The sequence below is a fragment of the Rhipicephalus sanguineus genome, chromosome 3 (genome assembly GCF_013339695.2).
Source record: "Rhipicephalus sanguineus isolate Rsan-2018 chromosome 3, BIME_Rsan_1.4, whole genome shotgun sequence".
Lineage (NCBI taxonomy): Eukaryota > Metazoa > Arthropoda > Arachnida > Ixodida > Ixodidae > Rhipicephalus > Rhipicephalus sanguineus.
Genome location: NC_051178.1, coordinates 162721260 through 162736330, shown reverse-complemented (window position 1 = coordinate 162736330; position 15071 = coordinate 162721260). Strand labels below are relative to the sequence as shown.

General features: G+C 44.2%; 1 protein-coding gene across 2 annotated transcripts in view; it reads right to left on the bottom strand.

Annotated features, from left to right (window-relative positions):
* Window positions 1-3468: 3468 nt before the first annotated feature.
* LOC119387612 (netrin-1) overlaps window positions 3469-15071 on the bottom strand; it is a 172131-nt gene continuing 160528 nt past the window's right edge. The window contains exons 6-8 of one of the 2 annotated variants that reach the window (XM_037655049.2): window positions 10740-10928; window positions 9668-9787; window positions 3469-5823 (exon numbers count right to left, since the gene is read on the bottom strand). In XM_037655049.2, the coding sequence (XP_037510977.1) occupies window positions 5708-5823; window positions 9668-9787; window positions 10740-10928 (425 nt within the window). In that variant the 3' untranslated portion in view covers window positions 3469-5707. Of the gene's footprint in view, window positions 5824-9399; window positions 9788-10739; window positions 10929-15071 lie in introns of those variants that run through there. The other variant, XM_049413582.1, reaches the window with a different exon arrangement.

The window sequence follows — 15071 nt, the reverse complement described above, 5'->3', positions numbered from 1 at the left end:
TGTGGTCCATTTTGTTCATACGCTCATTTGCAATTCTGAATAAAACTGGCATGCGGGTATTGATGGGCACTGAGCCACTTTTGAAAAAAATTGTGTGCATGTGCTCATGTACTATCAGAATAAAGCTGCCAAAATTGAAAACAGCAGTATCCTCAGTTTAGGATTGTACAGCCGCCAATTTTTTTTAACTTGAACGCACGAGCGTCGACTACCGAGTCGATAAGCGCTGGTTCCCGGCATCCCGATGTCCAGTTCTCGGAACAGCCTAGCAGAAGACAGCTGCATAGGACTGTTCATGATGCTCATGAACATATTCTCATTAATTTCGCTTCTGTGCTCTGTTAAACGGCGCTTATCGACTGGGTGGTTGGCGCTCGTGCGTTCAGGTTAAAAAAATGGGCGGCTGTACAGCCTGGTGCCGTGTTGTACACTGAAGCAGCCAACAGACATATCTGGACTGCTCAATCAATCTTTTTAAAAACGGAGGACCAGCTGAACTTGTAATGTATGCATTTGTAAAAGAGGCAAATGACAAGCTGAGGTGCTCCAGCACTTGTTTGGTTTTCAGGCACCTGAGCTCAATTTAAGCTCACATGTTGCTCCTCTCTCATTCAGAAAGCGCATATGTATTTTGAGCCTGTTGTAAACACTAATGCCTGATCAGCAAGGATATGTTGAAGAGTATGGTTTGGAGCATATACTTTGCATCTTCCGCAGCATGTGCACATGCTTCGTATCGCAGAAAAGAAAAAGGAATGTGACAGTTCTGCGAGTTTAGCCTCTTCGAGTGAGAATGATTCTGAAGGGGCTTTGGACAACTATTGCGAGCCGACATATTTGTGGTGAAGCCCACCTTTTGTACAGTATGAAAAAAAAAATTATAATAGTGAACTTCACCTTCCATAAAAAAGAAAGCTCGTGGCTGATAAGTAACAAAAGATTCTAGTGACTGTGAGAGTTTAAGAGCTTTCATTGCAAGTCAAATTGAACTCTCCTCGCATGATAGTGGTATGCAGTCGAGACTACCTTTGTTACAGTGTAACGAAGAAACCTTGCTAATAATAAACTTCTCCTTTCTGACAAATTTATCCCATATTTTTGCTTTATACGACTATCAGAATTTTTGCTGCGCACAAAATAAACCAGTCTTTTCCTCCATGTATATTTTATTTTTCTGAAACAGTCAAAGTTTTTATTGTGCGCCTTAGATCTGTACAGGAACAGGAATTCAGCCCTTTTGACGGCTTTTCAGATATTTACTGGAAAATGATGTATATTTAAAGGGGCCATGACACCCAGTCTTCGATCATAATCTATGTTATGTGGGTTAATCCTTGTGCATTCACAAGCAAGCTGGCGAAATTTTAACGCATTCGGTCGAGCACTGAATTTATAATTGAATATTTTTATAAAGACGCGAGCAGTCCAAGAGTTGGGCAACACTGGTGCACTCGCAAGCCGTGTCATAATAAGCTGCTTGCTTTGCAAGTGTCTGCACTCCGGCCAAGGATTCTGTCTCGTGGTTAGCCGTGTGTGTAATGGAGCTGTTTCAGCCTCCTCCTGCTTGGCATTGAAATTGAATGATTTGCAGCTGCTGAAACTTTGGTAGAAGGTGACTGCTCCGCTCCGTGCAGCACATGGCGTCACACACGGCATTTCAAAATGGCGGTTGCCAGCAGTGTGCGGGGTTAATAGCCAGTGACTTATATGGCTCATTTTTCACTGAAATATTCTGTTGCAGTTATTTTTTCATATATGTACAGGTACAGTAGGCCCTCTACTTCTGTTTTTCACTGAAAACTGCAATTTGTTGGGTGACCATGTCATGGCCCCTTTAGGCATTTGATCTTAAAGGGCCACTAGGGAGGAAAACAATATTTCTTATGTTAATAAATTAGAATTTCAAAATACTGAAAGCACCACTCTTACTGCAAGACAACACTTAGTAAGCGAGAAGATACGCAAAAAAAAAATGCAGGTGTCAGTGACACATAGAAGTTGTAGCACCAGCTCGCCAAGGCGTCATACCTTTTGGCAGTGTCCGCTAGGGCCTATTCAATTGTTTATTGGTAAAAAGTTCTTGCATTGTGTTCTGAGGGACCCAAAGTCTTACCATAGTAAGTTTAAGAAAATTTTATTAAAGCAATGTGGCCAAAATTTGCAGCAAAAGACTGAAATTTGTGACGTCACACATTTACATGCTGAATTTTCGGTCTGAGAATCAAGAATGGGGGGGGGGGGGGGGGGGAGTTGGCCTTCATTTCCTCTTCTAGTAATTATCCTATAGTGGCGAAATTAATGACAATAGAATTTTCAAAGAATGACTTATTTGTCTATACTGATTTAATGTTTCACTTTAGTGTGCCTTTAAAGGGCCCCTAACCACCTCCAAATGCGGCAGCACTACAAGCCGCTGGCACCCCACAAATTCCAAGAAACAATCTCTTTTCCCCTCTGTGCCTTTCGGCACTCCTCATCCCCTCAGCGTTCGCCGTGACGTCAACATGTCATCCGCTCGGGGGTATGCGCACTTGCTGTTCTTCCTCCTCGTCATGCGAGAAGGAGCACTCATTGAGGAAGAGAGACAAGCCAACGAACAGAGCTATGCGAAGGAAAGATTGAAATGAGTGAGGGCCTCTCTCGTATCATCAGATGCGTGTAACTCCGCTATTACAGCACCATTTCGAAAAATTCTCACGGCTACGTGTTCCTTGTAGACTCGTACACAACTGCAATGCCACAACTAAATTTCGACCTCTGGGTGGTTTAGGGGCCCTTTAAAACAGTAGTGTAATGTGCAACAGATACTTTGTGCTCTCAAAAGGCTGTTTGAGACGTGTGGACTTTATGGATAGGCTTCAGATCAGCATGTTTTGTATGTCAAATTGTTGCCATATCGAACTACTTCGCTGCTCCTCTCCAGTATTATATACTATCTGGGTTATACTGTACATGTACCAACTGAAGATTCAGCTTATGAAGATTACAGCTTTGTCTAGTTTTAGCGGAGCCACGCGAGTGCATGGCTGCGTTCCACATTGTGCTATATGTGGTCTTGGAAAGAACTAGTTGTGCAGGTGTATTGAGAGCCAAAGGCAGGGTCCTGTGGTGTGTTCTTTGCTATCCTTCAGGCACAGGTGAAAAAGCACTCACCTGATGCTGTTGCTGTAGATTTGCTTGTATTATGGTGCACTGTTTACAAATGTTTTTCATGTGCCATACATAAAGCACTAGATGTTATTACCTGCTGCAATACAAATCGATCTAATGCATCAAGGAACTGTCCCTGGAGTACCTACGTTGGGTCTTGCCCTTTAGAATAGAACAGACAATCGTATACTATACCATTCATAGTACTTGCGTCACATTGTTTAACAAACATTGCAAGTCTCCCACCTTATTGCCTAGTGAGATGAAAGCGAATTGTGTGATTCGTGTGTAATAAGAGACTAAAGACAGCATTTGTTTTATACATTTATATTCTTCAACGCTTCTTTCAATGCAGCAAGTGAAACGCCAAATATGAGAATACAGAAAAAAAGAAACTTGGCAAGTCTTTTTTTTTATTTTATTCTAAACAAGGGTGTGCACATCTGCTTTTTGGCACAATGAAACACTTTTGCTTTATACGCTAGACATGTATCAACATCACATTTCACATCTCATGTGGTATCATGGAATCCAGTAAAATTGAGTCATGCTGTTTGTTATTTAGTAAAGTAGGTAAGCAAGCATTCAGTTGATGTGGCTTCCTGGGTGCATCCAACTCGTGTCTGTTGCCTCATGGAAACATCTACGCTATGACTGACACTAAAATGGAAATTTTTTAATTATTTGTTACACATTAGGGGTTTTTAGGGGTACAGAGCGGGTCCAATACGAATGAGAATACTTAATTGGCATTCAGAGAGTGATTAATTATTAATCTGATAATGCCACGAGACTTCATTAAGTAGCTCTCCTGTTGAAGAATCTACAGGAAGGGTGCTGTACATTTCTTACTCCACCACGAAAAAAAAATTTGTGGGCAACCAATGGGAATGAACCTAAATGTTCCATTTCTCATTGTTTGCAAGTTTACAAAGATGTTAATGCATTTCACCCTCACCTGGTAGATCTTCAGTGCTCATATGTTTGCTTGAGAAAACTTTTTACCAGATTGCTACAGCTGTACTTCAGAGCAGTAACGTTAACTGCTTAATTTGTTTGTGTGTACGTAGTCTGCATGTCTTGGATAGAATTTTATTCAAGATTGAATGCAATCTCCCCCCTCCCCACCCCTTCCATAAGAGAAATATACTTGAATTGATAGTTCAGTCATTACTACACCCTACAGCACGAGTCAGTCAATGGCAATACATTCAATACAGCCCTTGACGAGTGGTTCTGTTCTACAAACTCAACCATTTTTGTCTAGTGCCAAGGTTTTGCAGCTGCTACTGCATCGAGAAACTTTGGTATTACCCATTGCACTGCTTATAGGAATCAAGAATCGCATGATGTCTGCAGCATGTACAATGCGACTGCTTGGATTGCAGCTCAGAACCGTGGATTGTGTGTATAAACATCTCGGGTGACTTACCAAAGCTATGGCCAGTACTATTGACAGCACAACTAGAAAAGTTACATTGCAATGTGACTTGCATGGTTTCACACATGCAGTGAATGGTTTGGCACAAGGCAGGCTCGAGGCTGTGTGCACTGTCAGGGCTGCAAAATGACTGTAAAATATGGCTGCATATTTATTCCCACGCCTACACATTGATCCACTGAGCATGGTCTGTAATACCTGATGTATTTAGGGTGAATACTCGCATGCATGTAGTATGTCATGCAATGTTATTGCGCTAACAAACCCAAAATTGTGCACTTAAGTACTTCTCTCCATGTTTCTTTCTGTCTCTTTCATTTTTAACTTCTTTATGAGTATAATTCAAAGCATCTGTGTTGAATGGGAGAAAAGGAAGAAAAAAGACAACGTTGTGGGACTTTTTTTTTTTCTCATTCTTGATTTACAACTTCATGAGGTAGCAGTATTTTGCTGTAGGAACACGCAGTGTGACAGTCTTGTCAAAATGCCATAGTCATGGCATTGGTGGTCCGTTGACGTATGCGCTTTTGGATAAATTTTGCTATTCTTGACAAAGAATGGTGTGGTCAAGTTTGTTCCATATATTGTACTACACCTGTGGTCATCAGTTGAACAATTCTTTTACTGTATACAAATTTCTTGTTATTACACGGGCATGTTTAACACTAAATGCTGTGATGAAGACTGTGTTTTGCAGTCCATTTTATTGGTCCTTGTGTTAAAAAACATGCCTAATTGTCTTGTCCTTAACTTTTTCTGTCAATGCCAGCAACATTCCTCATCAACTATAGACAAGGAGGTCACGTGTAATAGATATGTGTCTACTTATTAGCTTTAGCTCAATGACTACCGGTGACCAGAGTCACATGAGCATCAAATGCAGCTGTGACAGCATTTCAAATGCGTAAACTCATTTCGTTTGCTTGATGACGTGACAGCTCTCGGGCGTTAGTTTGGATTGCTTGGAATTCATGGGTACCAGCAGAAACACTTTTTTAAAAGACAAACAAACATAAAAATACCTTGACTAAGCATTCTGGAGTACTTTGACAACATCTTAGTTCTTTTTCACTGAGGGGATCTCAAGATGTATTTAAACATGGCTATAGCTCACTATCAGGATGGCAAAATGTCATCGTCTGCAACATCAAAGGACACAGTCTCATTGTGGTAAATGCTCATTAGACACTGCGTAAAGTGTGAGGGCTCCTCATAGCCTTCTTCAGACCATTCTGAAAACAGAAAAGAGAAGGAAGGTATTGCTTAGAACGGTAGACTTTTCATTGCTGAAATAGGGTGTCACATATTTAAATACGTAAAACTGAAGTGCGTGTACAGGTTAACGCACAAAAAACTTAGGACTTCATTACACTATACAACACTAAGTACCAGGCGATTACGTATTAACGCTTACACTAAGGGGGGATGCGTTAGCATATCACAAGCACAGATTACAGAGTTAATACATCATACACATGCTCCACATCATAACGAGACACATGCATCACACAGCCATTAGAACAGGACTGTAGCCATAAAAAACATGCAATATGTTCACATAATATGCTTTTCTAATGATCAAATAAATAAATAAAACAGTGCAGAAAATGACCAATGATGAGAAGCTTTGCGTAGAAAACAATCTCGATGCTTATTTTTCTGTTTCCTTAGAGTGGGAAGATCTCACTGACAAGTGATACGTAGGTTTTCTGCTTCCTCTGCATAATTTAGGCTGCCTTATATGGTTCCGAATTAGGTGTCATCGAGACGTAATGGCAAAACAGTACTCTCGAAGCTGTGCATGAAGTTTCGGTGCACAAACAAATGCTTTCGCTGTATAACCTTGAACCTTCGATGTCTCGAGGCTCACAAAAGCTTATAGTAGCCAGCCAGTAAGTAAGTACACACGTATATGTCAACACATATGACAAACAACCTATATATAGCATATGTATACTTTCACAAGTAATTGCGAGGTGACAACGGCCATGTTTGACACAGCAATAGTTTGTGAGAACAACAAAGTGATGTTACTCGTATGAGTTGTTCCACTTGCCTTCACTGGGGAGAATGGAATGGAGGTCCGCAGAAAAAAGAGCACATACAACTCACATGACTAGTCAGGTTATGCACTGCCAGAGTATACATGTGGCATTCTTCACAAACAACAAGTGGAATGCAGGTGCAGAGTGGGCACGCTCGGCTGCATGACGAGAAAAAGAAAGCAGCTGCAAGAAGTAGGAAGGCCATACAAGCATATCACCATCCACTGTACTCGTTTTGGTTTGTTGTTGCATTTTTTTTTTTGCGTTTCTTCACAGCCCGACCAACCACCAGTGAATTCTGCTGTTACAGGCCGAGGTAGAAACAACTGCCTGCAAGCACATCCAGATAGTAACACCAGAGAAAGAAATTGTTAGTAAAAATGAAACCAGAGACATATCACATTTTTTTACCAGTGCATGCCTTTTTATCCATTTGGCCAATACACGACAGCCTGAGTGCAACATTCAGCTGTACTAGCTATATGGGTAGGGAAATCCCAGCGACTATAATGGTGGGTAAAGTAACTTGAACTCTGTGATGTGCCCTACAGTTCTCAGTGACACAGCAATACTGATTCACTTTCCTAGAATAAGTGGTCTACAAAGTGTATGTCTGTATCATATACGTGATAGCCAATTGACCAGTAGATTTCATTTTTATTGTGCGATAGCGGCTTTAAGTATTTGAATTGATGGTATATGTGGATTGATATTTCACTTCTAAATTTCGTATTCTCTCCCGTGGCATTCGCTTCCCGTTAGCTCGCGATCCCACCCCTAAATGCATGACTTCAGATGGGCGTGAAATTCACTTTCATACATGTGTTTACATGAAGGCCAATGTTTATGCTACCTACATAATATGCTTAGTTCACCCGCCCTGTCTTCGATGCTCCGTGTCTCATCCCAATGCCTTGCGTCTGGACACTTCTACCTCCATTTATCAGTCGTGTGCACGCGGCATAGTGATGTGCGGGTAAGCGTGATCACCAGACTTCAGTCGCCTGATAGTGAGTCTCAGATCATGGAACCAAGCCGCGCCTAGGTTCGGTAACGTATTTGTCTACTATGCTGTTTTCAATCCCCCGGTAATTTCCTTATTTACACAGAAGGTGACCGTACTTCTGCTGAGTGCCGCCCAGAAGCCGAAAAGTGGTGCAATAGTCGGCTTCTCCTCATAAGACCTCTTATTGCGGGGTAGCCAGCTTTGAGAAACTCTTTGTTGGTCGCAACACGCGGGCGTAGATGACAGCGTATCGCGTGAAGGCGGAAATAAAAGAGCGAAAGAAGAAAAGAGGGTAGTGACCATCCAATTTACTTACAGAATAACTGTTACTTCCGCAGTTTGTGCGGTGCGATTCCAGCTTTTGCTATACGACTCTCTTCAATTTCCCGCCTCTTGCTGGCGCCGGAAAGGAAGCATATGTGATAATAAACACTCAACAAAACCATTTAACGTATTCTTAATAAATCGCGATTTTCACGTAGGATGTTCCTGTGGTCTTGCGGTATCAAACTCCGAAGGCAGGATTACGTTCTTGCACTTGAAAGATGCGGCATGGCCACGACCACGAGCTCCGACACTTGACCTTTCGAACCTCCCAGCAGCATTTATATAGAAAACGAAACGCGTCTTCTAATCTGGTACGCTGTCTTGACGTAGTCATCTTAATATCACTGGCATCCCATCGCCTTCCTGCGGGTTGATGATATCTGGGTTTTAATGGCGCAAGGGCCATGCTTGGTCATTTGGGTCATCTGTGTTTCCTTTTTCAATGAGATGACCACGCATGCACTTTGGTCAGATACGTCAGAATTAAGAAGCGATGCTGTGACATAAGAATTACAACCATTATTCATATTTGCCTGTGTGGAATGGATTATTTCCCGTCATAATTCACACTTCTGTGGCTTTTGTCTTTTACCAGCTTGCTGACGTTTAAAAATGCACCACCGCCCTGAATTTAGAATCGCGAAAAATATCGACGTCCCCACGTGGGAGGCCTAGGCCAAGAAACTTAAATTGCTGGTTCATAATAAAGTTATTCCTCCTCCTCCTCGATTAGAAAGGAAAGAAAGAACGAAGGAAGTAGAAAGGCAGAAGGCAGGGAGGTTAGCCAGAAAGGCTTCCGGTTGGCTACCCTACGCTGGGGATTAGGGAAGGGGAATAGAAAGTTGAGAAAGAGAGATGAGGGAAGAGAAGATAAAAAAAGGGGGGGGGGGGGGCACGCTAGTCCTGTTTGCTCCTTCTCTTTCACCCGTCGTTTCCCATGCGCGCCGCACTTTACGCATGATGCGGGCAGTGAATTCACTGGAGCGTGCGGGACTGCACAAGTCAGAGTCGATTAGAAAGGCCAACTAGTTCGTGATAAGGTTTACAGTGTCCAAGATAACAGCTATGGGCACGCAGACGTGCAAGAGCTCGTTGTTGGATGTCTTTAGACCGTGGTCGGGCAACAGGGGCGTAGCCAGAAATTTTTTTCGGGGGGGGGGGGGTTCAACCATACTTTATGTATGTTCGTGCGTGCGTTTGTATGTGTGCGTGTATATATACGCAAGCAAAACTGAAAAATTTCGGGGGGGGGGGGGGGTTGAACCCCCCCCCAACCCCCCCTTGGCTACGCCCCTGTCGGGCAATGCAAGATACATTGAACTTGACCGTAAGGTAATACATACATGAAAACTAATTCTGACGTCCCGTATAAGTTCAGGTGTGAACATTCGGTATTGTCGCAACAACATTCCCACAACGTACTTTTTAAAAAATAAATTCGCCCACTAAGTATGAATTTTATGCGAATAACGGAGTGACGTCATTGTTGCACTCAGGCTGTTCCAGTGAAACACGTCTTCGGTCCGGACGATGCATCGTCAAGACAGAACAGTGCAGGTCAAAGCCCCGAGACGACTTCGCGCGCGTGCGTCTTCGCATTCCGCTCGGGGTCTTTGCACAATGAAAAATAATGAACGGGTCGGTTGGCGGGATGAGCGGTTCTCGTTCAGCCCAGCTACTTTCAATTCTTGCACCTGCCTTTCCTTTGCCGCCTTTGAAACTTTCGCAGCCTCCTTCCCCACTCATCCTTCCAGTCGATGACGATGCTGTTCTTGTCCGCAGTCAGGCCTGGCTGGCCGTCATGCATCTCTTCGTTGCCTGCGTGTTAGAGAGAAAAATAGATGATGATGACGAACCCTAGGCATTCAAAGCCAGTTCGAAGTCCCCTCTAAGGAGACCATCATAATTATACCGCGGTTTTAGCACGTACTGCTTCCAAATTAATCCCCACCCCCCTCTACGGACTTAGTCATTGGCTCAGGTACGACTCACCTGTCGCCGTGTTGTCCCTGAGATCAACCCGTTGGAGCGGCGCGTGATAACAAATGAATAATAGGAAACTACATGGAACTTATTTATAAATACGGATCAGTGTCATTGCATAAAATGCCATATGCGGTGTAGTATGACTCGTGTTAAAAAAATACACAGTTATGGCTCAAGGGCGAAGCAATTAATGCGATAGCAACAAATTGCAATGTTATACGAAGCAAGGCTAGCAGCTAACTCTTTAGGATCTGGTCTCCCGTAACTCTACAAAACGCTGGCGTAAGGAAGTACGACCGCTCCAGGGAGCGAAGCGGGTTTTCGTGCTGTCTGTTGCCTCAACGCAAATTAAGCGGCGAGAGCACAGAACGTACAAGGGTAGGAGCAGTCTACTTATGTCAGTCGAGATAGTACGTGCACGACCACGCCCTCTTGATCAAAGTTCGGTGCTGCTGCTCGAGCCACGCAGCTCCCCACCCACCTGCACCCCGTCACACTCCTTTGCCGGACGGAGCCGGCCAGAGCGTTTCATTTCTGCTTGAGCCGCGCCCGTCTGCAGCCTTCAGAAGCTTTCGCTCGCACATAGAACATACGATGCGCGGGACGATGTTATCGATTTGTACTTTATACGGAACATGACGGCGACGGGTCATATAATTAGTATCGCAGTGAGAATACAAAAGCGGCATCGAAGCCACGTGTTCAGAAGTAAAGGAGGCGTACGTCAGGCAAAGCATATAATAATAGTTAACTGTGCTTTCTGTGTGTATGCAGTAGCGCTCACCGAGAATGAGGTAGCTGCTCTTCAGCCTTAGTTTTGGGCACTTGCAGGCCAGGTCGGCCATGGGCACCCAAAGGAAGTCGTTGCCGCGCCGCACTTTGGACGGGCCATACTTGAAGATGTCCACCACCTGGATGCTGAATCGCACCCAGCTGCCCACCGTCTCACGGGACAGCACGTTGGCCTGGATGGCTGCGACAGCAACAGTGACAGGACAGAATGGCACATATACCTGTTAAATATCGAAGTCACCATAATCCCTGCTTCGGTCGAAGCGTCATTTTGCAGCTGGCGGCGCGCCTTAACATGCATTTGGCTTGGTTGTCTGAAATATCGTCATTCATTGTGCTCATAATCTCGCGTAGAACTGCTGAGGGCGAGAACATGTTCGAACAGAAAGCTATAATTTATGCGTGACATCTCGGAAGCCATTTTGAAGCATACTGAATTGTTCAACAGTGCTTCTTGAGGTGAGCCGGCTATGAAAACTAGAATCAAACTAGTTCCACCTCCCTCTCCTTCCTTTTCCTGGTTACGCCAATCACCGATACAAAGCGAATGTCCATCTTTGTAGGAAGCAGTCGCAGAGTGAACAACGGACCAAAAAAGTGACACAGTTCGGTTGCGAGCGCTTCTGGACGTTCTCTTGGGTGTTTGTGACTTCCCGTCCTACATTACAGAATTTTTATGTTTTGAAAGGAAAGGGATGTAAGATGACTCGGTTTTGTCAGAGTAGGTTCACATGAGTTCTCGGCCTAATCTGTTGAACAGAAACGCTCGCAGATCTGTCCGCTTTCCGCGTGGGGAAAAGCAGTTCCATAGATTGATCTACGTGCACGACCTTTCTTCTGTAACTATAAGTAGCCAGGTTCATTCTGCAATTAGTAGAGACCGGATTTTAGGCAAATGCTTCTATTGTTCTTCGCGCTCCTATGAGACCACTTTCATATATGAGCATGAATTAGAAGTTATGAAGTTGAGAGGCCTGCAGTTAAATACCAACTAGCCTGCATTGACACCCTTGTTAAGAAGGGCTTTTATAGCGTTTTTATCTAAATATAGCGTTTGTACCTAAATGCACGTAAATGCCTATAAATGCCTATAAATGCCTATTTTGAAATTGGCGCCTATATTAAAACAATCTAGGCCTAAGTTTCGCTTTCGAGTGCGGTTTGAGACCGTTATTCATGTTACCGGGCAACATTGACTGTTCGGAACTGTATAGGTTTCAACCTATTCCTCTTGCTCAACTAACTCCCGGAAAATAAAAGCCAAGGCCGTGTTCCTGAAGGCACCCTCTCGCGTGCGCTCCTTCAAGGAGAACTTGCCGTACGTGCCCATTCCGCCAGAGCCCACCGTCACACGTTGGCGAAAATGGCTAGAAGCTGTTGAGTAATACAGCTGCTACTTTTTGGACATCAAGGTCAAAATTAACGGCTTTTCAGGTGACTATAGAGTGCTACAGTAGGAAGGCTCAAGCTGTCCTCTCTATGCATAGCCTGCAAGGAGACCTCGCTTACGTGTGCGCCAACATTAAGTTTTTCGCAAACACGTACTATAAGGAAACCTCACCGTTCGGGAGGAACTCTAACTGCGAACATTGTGCTAATTCTGCATGTAGAGGAGAGAATCACAGCCTTTCCTAAAGGACCAGTAACCGAAAAGGCACGTGCAAAGTTACAATCGGTCGTGAGCACACTAGGGTCCTAGTGTCGGTTAAGACATCGAATGTGCCCGAGTACAACTACACTCCAATAACATCTGTCGACGTCCAGCGTTCCTTTTAAGCTTACGAGCTCATTCTCAGTGACAGGAGGTACAATTTTTAATCTGGATATGATGGCAATCTGCTATTGTTTTCACAGTTTTAACAGTTATTGTTAGACAACGTTCTGCGTGCTCTCCAAACAGATTACTTCAAACATGTGCACTTTAAATGGGCGGAAGTGTATTTGACAGTGTTGGGATGCCTTGCCTGTACAATTCGGATAATGTCGTTGTATATGGAAAAATTGCCAGAGTTGCACTTAGCAGTCCTCGTGTAAAAACACGTTATTTTCATAATAAATCGTCGTCTCTTTCGCATTTATTATATGTCTATTTTTGTTGTGTCTGAAGTTAATTGCGCCAGTAAGACACAAAGCAGCGCTTTTTAAATCAGTATTCCCAGCTTTCAAGTATTTTTTTTCATGTCTGTTTCACTATATGCGACACTCGGGTAAGCGACAGGGGCCATTGAACATGAATGCGAGCAGTGTGCTTGTTGAAAGTCAATTGATCATCATTAGTCCAGCAGTCTTACGGGACAATTGCACGGCTATGTTCAACTGTTGGTGCCCTTGTGCCATCACATACAATAACATCTATTGGTGTCCTGTCGTATAGATACAGGTCGCGCACGCCTTCGCTTGAAATTATTTGCATTTGTGTAAAAATTGACTGTGCCTATATTTGTATTGGTGGCCTAGAACGTTATTTTGCCTGCCTATTATTGATGCCTAGAACGCGCGATTTTAATGCCTAAAAATCCGGCCTCTGGTAATTAGATTAGCCATTCTGTATAGAAACATTCTGTGTACGCAAGATGTGTTAGTTTTAATTGCCAAAGAGCTCATCTTATCAGGCGAGGACAGAAGTTTTTTTTTTCTTTCATGGGGTGGTGTCTAACTGGTTATTCAGGATGATGATCGCACAGGTGGTTAAGAGGAATAATAAATGAGCATGAATTTATTCGCGTCCCCCTGAGCACCCTAACAACACACTAAAACTGGGACGAAGGGTTTCATAAGTCAATTTGTCACTTGTAGTACGCTGGCTGGCGCTGCGCGGGCATGCACGCATGCGCACACACAAGAAGTGTCAAGACATCCGGACATTCCCCTTGGAGCCGTGTATGCCTGTTATTAATTAAAAAAACGGATATCTGTGTGTGTGTGTGTGTGTGTGTGTGAGTGTGTGTGTGTGTGTGTGTGTGTGTGTGTGTGCGCGTGCGTGCGTGCGTGCGTGCGTGTGTGCGCGCGTGTGTGTGCGTGTGCGTGTGCGTGTGCGTGTGTGTGTGTGTGTGTGTGTGTGTGTGTGTGTGTGTGTGTGTGTGTGTGTGTGTGTGTGTGTGTGTGTGTGTGTGTGTGTGTGTGTGTGTGTGTAAGGGGGGGGCTTAAATGAAGCGTACTTTTGCTTCGTGTATATGATACGAATGTAAGCTTATCTATTAAATGTGCACTAAGACAACACGATAAATAAGTTTATGATGACGAGATATTTCTTCAATGGCTCCGTTTGTGTTTATTCACGTTCTCTTGCTAGATAAAATTAAAGTCAATGACACTTCGCGATTGCAGCTGCGAAACTATATACGCAGCGCCAATCTGTAAGTGGAAGCTCGTATTTTATTTTCGTGTATTTTTTTTGTCATTCAGAGTTACTTATTGTACATTATAATAAGGACAGTGCTAGTACAGAAAAGAAAAAAAAATTCAAGGCCTGCTATGGACTACATCCTATAGATTCTCTTAGAATCAGTGTTACTCCTTAATTCTGATAAGAGTTAACCTGGCTTGAATAGGTGCTGCTGCAATTTATGACACCCCTGGAAGCTTGGTCCGGCAACTTGAAGATGGCGTCGCTGCCTCCCGTCTTCGTCTTTGAACGTTTTCTGGCTTTCTGAGCTCGCGCTCGCGACGAGCAATATTTTCGGTATTCCATCCGTAGAAGCGTAATTTCCCATTGCAATTTAACCTGCAGTACTCCTTTTCAGCGCCCCTTTAAGCACAGGAGCCGGTCTGTTCCGTTGCCAACCGTTCATGTGATGACCTCGATCGTGTATATGCGCACCGCCACCCCCAGCAGCGGCACCTATACAACACACCGAGGCGGCGGCAAGCACCCTTATTGTCGGGCGCGTGCGCGCATCCCTCGGGCGCCTGAGCGAACCGTCAACTTGTACTTCTCGACATGCCTCTATTATTTACGACCTGCCGTGGAATTTGTGTTGCGCAGGCATGTCGAGCAGCAAAGTAAAACGGGCAGATAGGAAAGGAGTCCGCGGGGTTGCCCCATCCGCTAAGTCACGAGGACCACGGAGAGTTTTATTGGGCTTGTTATCGAAGCCCCCGTTTCGCTCACCGGCTGTCTTTCCTTTTTTTCTTTGTTTCCTTTCATTTCAAGGGCGGCCAAAAGAAGCCGGGGTTGGCGGTACCTTCGCTTCTCGCGGTGCATGGGGAGGTGGGGAGGGTGGCTAGGGGGGCTTGGGGTGGGGGGAGGCTGACCGGGTGCTCAGGTCTTTTCCGACTGGCCCGCGTCCGGTCTCCTCTGCTGGCTAGCTATCCGGCTAACTCC